At 37.6% G+C, this 6,625-nt stretch overlaps 1 protein-coding gene across 1 annotated transcript; it reads left to right on the forward strand.

Annotated features, from left to right (window-relative positions):
- Positions 1-1,911: 1,911 nt before the first annotated feature.
- On the forward strand, positions 1,912-5,439 carry LOC136852137 (uncharacterized). Its single transcript, XM_067126587.1, has 3 exons — positions 1,912-2,320; positions 3,350-3,457; positions 3,759-5,439. The coding sequence occupies exons 1-3, from the start codon at positions 2,140-2,142 to the stop codon at positions 5,138-5,140; spliced, it is 1,671 nt and encodes a 556-aa protein (XP_066982688.1). The 5' UTR covers positions 1,912-2,139; the 3' UTR covers positions 5,141-5,439.
- The last annotated feature ends 1,186 nt before the right edge of the window (positions 5,440-6,625 follow it).

The following is a 6,625-nucleotide window of genomic DNA, read 5'->3' on the forward strand; positions in this document are numbered from 1 at the left end:
TTAAACAGGTTTTATTGAATATTATTGCTGCTTTAGCTGCATTTATTTTATAGAAGACTTTTTCTATTTTCCTTATTGTGGACTTCTCTTCATTGGAGGTGCGTATAAAAAGCAGAATCCAGATTTTTTACTTTTCACCCCATGAAATGACAAATATAGGCGAGCTGTTAGCACGCACCTCCAATGAAGAGAAGCCCGCCATAAGGAAAATAGAAAAAGTCTTCTACAAAATAAATGCAGCTGAAGCAGCAATAATATTCAATAAAACCTATAATAATAATAATAATAATAATAATAATATAATAATAATAATAATAATAATAATAATAAATAATAATAATAATAATTATTATTATTATTATTATTATTATTATTATTATTATTATTATTATTATTATTATTATTATTATTATTATTATTATTATTTGGTCTATCACAGTCATCCTATTCGACTGGGTATTTTTATGGTGTGGGGTTCTGGGTTGCATCCTGGCTCCTTAGGATTCCATTACTTTTTATTATTATTATTATTATTATTATTATTATTATTATTATTATTATTATTATTATTATTATTATTATTATTATTATTTCCCATCATTTTACGTATATTATTCTTATCCTGATCATTATTTAAAAAAAGCAAATAGTCACCTAGAATCAAAAGAGAAAATAAGTTTAACAAAGATGCATCAACAAAGGGTCGACTATACAGTATACACGTACAAAGACCAACATTATGAAGACAAAGGGAGCCAAAAATAAACCAGAAATCGTATTCCTTACAACAGATGAACCCTGTCTCTCAGTGAATGCCATCTAGCAGGACACACAAGAAAATAAGAAAGCTGATCATTCAACCGTGATTGGCTCATTTGCCCGGAAAGAGAGCCAATCACAGACGCGCATCAGACGATGATAGAGCCTGTTTATTTGTCGACACGCTTTAAAGGACGCGTTTACTCTGTCGGTTTAGTTCTTTAGAATTTTCGTACCAATTGTGGGTCTTATTGACCTCGTGATGAGATCTCGAGCTCATCATACATTCCAGGAAAGATAAAACGACCAAAGTGTAATTTATCTTTTAATGGGCAGCTGTGATTGGTTGCTTTGTAAGGCGAATCGGCCAATCAGGGTTGCATTTTTCAGATTTGGCATCTCTGATTTTGCTCTGCATTCTATTTCCTTCAGTTTTGATGTTGATTGATTGATGGAACATACTAGCATCAGAGTTGCTGCTGAAATTGGGTTCCCGGGCCTCATTGTTTACCCATAATTGATCCAGAGGTTCTGTTTCAAGTTGCAATAAAGGTCATATTAGCTTATACAACAGCTGCTCCTGCAATTGACGGTCACCATTTGTTTCGCTGACTGATAGGGAAAACTGATATTGGCGTTCGTAAAAAGCTATCTCCATTTCATTAATTTTTGTTCGAAAATACTTTTCGGTAAATCTTATTTCGTGTGTGTGTGTGTGTGTGTGTCTGTGTGTGTGCTGTATAACTAATTTTTTAATATGAATGATTTTTGTAACGCTTACATTTTCTGAATCATTACATATATATATATATATATATATATATATATATATATATATATATATATATATATATATATATATATATATGTGTGTGTACATATATACATGCATATGTACTGTATGTATATGTATAAATATGTATTTATACACACATATATATTATATATAAGTAAATATATATATATATATATATATATATATATATATATATATATATATATATATATATATATATATATATATATATATATATATATATATATATATATATATATATATATATATATGTGTGTGTGTGTGTGTGTGTGTGTGTGTGTGTGTGTGTGTGTATGCGCATACTATAAGTATCTAGCAACCTCATCCCCAAAATCAGTACTTATAAACCTTCGGCAGCCACTGGAAGGCTGGCGGTGAGAGGCAGTGGGCCCAATTAAGGCCTGTGAAGCCAACGCTGTCAGTCACATGTAATCACTAAGCCTTGAATACGATCATCCCACAGGTAAATCTATATAAAAGCTCACTGAGGTCTGTCCGGATTTCCTGCACGTCATTTCTTCACCTTCAGAGCATCTGGTATACCTGGGACCTTCGCCCTCGGAATGAAGTTCCCTTCGACGAAGGCGCCGTTGCTGCTCTTCCTCTCCCACTGGCTGATGCTGGGAGCGAAGGACGCCGCGGCTGTCTACAGATTTCGCGAAGTCGGTTTTTCAGTGTGTGGTCCCGTCAGCCATTCCAGGCCTGTAGCCAACGACCTCCTGTGTGCTATTTTCTGTTCCAAAGGTTTGGCCTACTCCTCTCTCTCTCTCTCTCTCTCTCTCTCTCTCTCTCTCTCTCTCTCTCTCTGGAGGAAAGAAGTTAACTCTGCTGATATTATAGATAAATCTGTTGATATTTTGGTGACATGCAATTGACTTCCTGGATGGTCACAGAGAACAGAATACGAGGCTGAAGCCTAATAGGTCTATGCAATGTGTCAAATGACATCTTTTAAGGACTACGTCAAAGAATACACGAAATCTTTGTATAATAAAGTCTAGAGAGGGAGTTTTCATTAAGATATACTCTTTGTAAAGTTGGTTTTGGTCCTAAGTCAGTTACTACTAATCACCCAGTACTTAAGAATTATGCACTGTTACCACCATCTCCTTGACTCTTTCCACATGACTAAATTCTTTCAAAACGCTGAGTCATCTTTTCCCCTATGCCAACCTTTTCACTACTTCTGCCTCTCTCCCTGTCTCATTATCTTGTATGGTCTTACGCCACATATATTACGCAACTGGCTTAACAAACCTTTCATACATTCCCACTTTGGTTCCCATAGTCAATCCAAATTTCTACTTAATCTTTGAGCTGAGCCAGCTGCCTTTCTTGTTTCACCCACTTGTGACACATTTTTTTTTTTAGCCTACCATCGTCCATTTTGTTTACTTCTAAATGCTGACACGAATGAAGCTTTTTCTTCAATCTTCCATGTTAACATTCATTGTTCCAGCCTCCTATAATTTCGTCTTTCATCAAAACACTTGTAACGATCACATTTGTTCTCAGCCTTCTTCTGCAAACACTTGCCATTGTTTTGCAGTTTCTTATATATATATATATATATATATATATATATATATATATATATATATATATATATATATATATATATGTGTGTGTGTGTGTGTGTGTGTGTGTGTGCGTGTGTGAGTTTTTGTGTTTGTGTTCAATTCTATATCGTCCTTTTTTATGTCACATTTGTAAGTTCTGTTCTACGGTATAAATGTTCATTGTGGATACTCATTTATTCATTCATATTATCAGACGTTGCGTGCTGTGCCTTCAGTACATCAAATAATCCCAAGCCTTCATGCCTTCTACATAGCGAGCTTCAGTATCAGCCTAAGGAAGGATATACCTGTTACATTAGAGGTATTCTGTCTTGCTTTTAAGTTGTATTTTTATCATAATGTTAAAATCTTGTTGCTTTAAAACTACAATGCATCTGTAATTACCCAAACCCATCACTTAAATGATATTTTTGCACATTTTAAGAAAAATGTATGAATAGCCAGATGGAAAATGCTTACATATATTTTCAATATTATTCACAAATATCTTCTGTTACTAGAGAACCACAATTCTCTGAGTTCTATTCCACTTGATGGAACATCTGATAGCAAGACATCTCAAGTGGTTTCATCTGAGCCTTATGGTACCACTTCCTTTCCAGATTCTACTTCGTCCTACACATCTGGTTCACCTGATACTTCCTCTACCGTTACAGAGGCCTCTGTGATACCCATTGTTACCTCAGAGGCTACAGCTCTGGTTACTTCCGTTTCAGCAAGCGTGACCATTTCTGGAACTACAGCTAATCAGGAGGTTTCTGTAACAACTAGCACTGTGGTGTCTGGATCAGCCACCGGCGATGGTACTAGCGCTGCAACATCAGAATCTGTCACCCCTTCTGTAACTGCCACAGATCCTGTTTCTCCTACAGCTGGCGTAGAAGAAACGTCAGCGACCAACATAGTTACGGAGACTCCCGCAACAGATGTCGGAACGCCGTCGTCAACTACCATAATGACTAACAACACATCATCTTCACTTTTCACTGATACGATTTCAGTTAACCGAAGCGTTAACGGCTGGTTTCAGTGTCCTCGAACTTTTGTTCTTTACGGATTCATTTACAATCCTTCACCCAACGCTATCACTGGAATTGTTTGTGGTCAAACAATTGAGACTCTAGACCCTATTGACTGGGCGACAGAAATGTACACAAATACATGTCCTTCCAACAAACTTCCAACTGAGATGTTCATGGACAGATACAACTTTTATTTGAGGTGTACTGAAATGGCCTCTCATTTGATATTCAGTGGTACAACCTGCGCAACGCTGACTGCTCAAGGAAGCACTGGGGATCTCCCGGCTATATGCGGTAACTCTGACGTACTGAAGAAAATCGCCGCTAGTAGTAGTGCTAATCAAAGTACAAATCCATATATGTACTATCAACAAACGGCATCCAGTTATGATCGCATAAATTTCACATGCTGTAGTCTGAAGGCTCTGTCTCCCTTGCCCTCGCTGTCACTTGCAACAAGGAGAAATTCAGTTATAAATTGCAACTACCAAGGATCAGCAGCCTTAGTTGCTCTGGGATTGGACTTTTCGTCACAGGATGTAGAATATGCCGCTTGCTCTACATTTGGGTCATCCCTAGTGACAGACTGGGAAGCAACGAAGGAAATAGCCATCGGGAATGAGGACATTCCATCAGACAATTGCCCGTCAGGACAAGTAGCAGCTGCGCTACGGGCCGTCACCACGAATGAGAAAAACATGACAGCTCTGTGCGTCTCAGTCGCTGGGACCTGGACTGTGGACACTGGTAGATGCAAACTGGTTCAGAAAAACGAAGGTCCGAAACCAACAATACCAGGAGAGAATACAAGTGGCTGGAGCAACTGGATCAGTTGCCTCCATCTCGTAGGAAACTACACTGTCCAGCAGATCATCAGGGTAAGTACCCGCAACCCGTATAACTACTATTCCTTTATCAGAGAGTTTACGAGCATTCTGTGTTGTCCACTTAAAACTAAATGAAAGTCAGACAGAAAATCCCTAAAGCTATTGTATTTCTTGAGAATGTTCAGAATGTGGTACTGGTTTCCGTGAGATGCAAGGGAAGACCTTTCCAGTTTCAAGATAATCATATTTTCACTTTACTTTGAAGTGAAACTTGCTTGCAGGCAGTCTACTAATGTTGTGTAGATCCAGCCAGTAGATGAGGTATAAAGAACAGTTTTGCCAGATGCAAGATACTTGGGAATACAGTTTCCTGCCAATTTTGTCTCAATAATGTTCAGAAAACTAAACCATACGAAAGTAAAAGTAAGAGAAGCCTTAGCCAAGTTATTTACCTATCTGCTGTTAAAACCAATAACAACCAAGTAAAAAATGCGCAATCCAGGTTTCTATAATGCGTATAAGACTGTATGAAACTCAGCCACGGACCGGTGGTGGCCTGTGTTGTTGGCACCTATATCGGTGTCAGACGCACGATCATTGCTAACTTTATCTTTAAATGAAATAAAAACTACTGAGGCTACAGGGCTGCAATTTGGCAAGTTTGATGATTGGAGGGTGGATGATCACCATACCAATCTGCAGCCCTCTAGCCTCAGTAGTTTTTAAGATCTGAGGGCGGACGGACAGACAAAAAACCATATCAATAGTTTTCTTTTTTCAGAAAACTGAAAGTCTGAAGACTGAAACTGATTCTCAAACACACAAGTTTATGAACACAGTCGATAAAAACAGAGGCTCTTAGATTATCTAAGTTTATGCAAAAAGGTCTTCAGGAATGGGAATGGGACAGGAATGGCATAAAGGCCTTATGGGGGAACTGCAGTCCACAGTGACCAGCTAAAATTATGTGTGAGAACGTGAAAAAAATAATATTTGGTTTTCTCAGAGGTTTGCATCTGTCAAATAGCTGGTCGCTGGTATATAGTGCAGCAGATAATTGCATATTTCATAAGAATCGTTCAGATAGTGAAACAAGCATGAAATTTTGCACAAGTGCTCTTTAAAGTTCCTCTATCAGAAAAGGGCGCTGGCCACGCAAAAATTTAATATGGCGGCCAAATTCCAAGATGGCGGCCAGTATCGACAGATTTTGGCTAATTTTTTCACTAGAATGGCATGTATTTGCTTCTAGCAATATGGTAAAGCTCTTCCATACTATTTCTTGTGAATATTATGTTTCTGTAGCTTCCCAGTACAGTTTACCTTTTAAATATGGGGCTATATGGCTGCCAAGAAAAGGTAGAAACAATAATTATAATGAGAAATAATGCCCGTTCAACAATTATCGTTTTAAGCATGGATCTTGGTTTCTGTGGTTTTAGATCCTAATGAGGCCATCTCTTTCGAATAACTCATCAATTTTGAAGGAAAATTAATAAATGTAAAAGAGTGTATGTCTGCACACAACCAGGGCACACTGGTGACATCACTGCTGTGTAACTCAGCATGGGGTTCAGTGCCAGCTAATCCAGCTTTACTAATCCTGTAGTCTTAGACTAG

Source organism: Macrobrachium rosenbergii, chromosome 25 (assembly GCF_040412425.1).
Source record: "Macrobrachium rosenbergii isolate ZJJX-2024 chromosome 25, ASM4041242v1, whole genome shotgun sequence".
Classification (NCBI taxonomy): Eukaryota; Metazoa; Arthropoda; class Malacostraca; order Decapoda; family Palaemonidae; genus Macrobrachium; species Macrobrachium rosenbergii.

Excerpts from the sequence above, each read along its gene's own strand:
- LOC136852137 (XM_067126587.1), top strand. The coding sequence starts at position 2,140 with ATGAAGTTCCCTTCGACGAAGGCGCCGTTGCTGCTCTTCCTCTCCCAC. Across the intron at positions 2,321-3,349 it reads TGCTATTTTCTGTTCCAAAG|ACGTTGCGTGCTGTGCCTTC; the intron begins GTTTGGCCTACT and ends TCATATTATCAG. Across the intron at positions 3,458-3,758 it reads ATATACCTGTTACATTAGAG|ATTCTACTTCGTCCTACACA; the intron begins GTATTCTGTCTT and ends CTTCCTTTCCAG.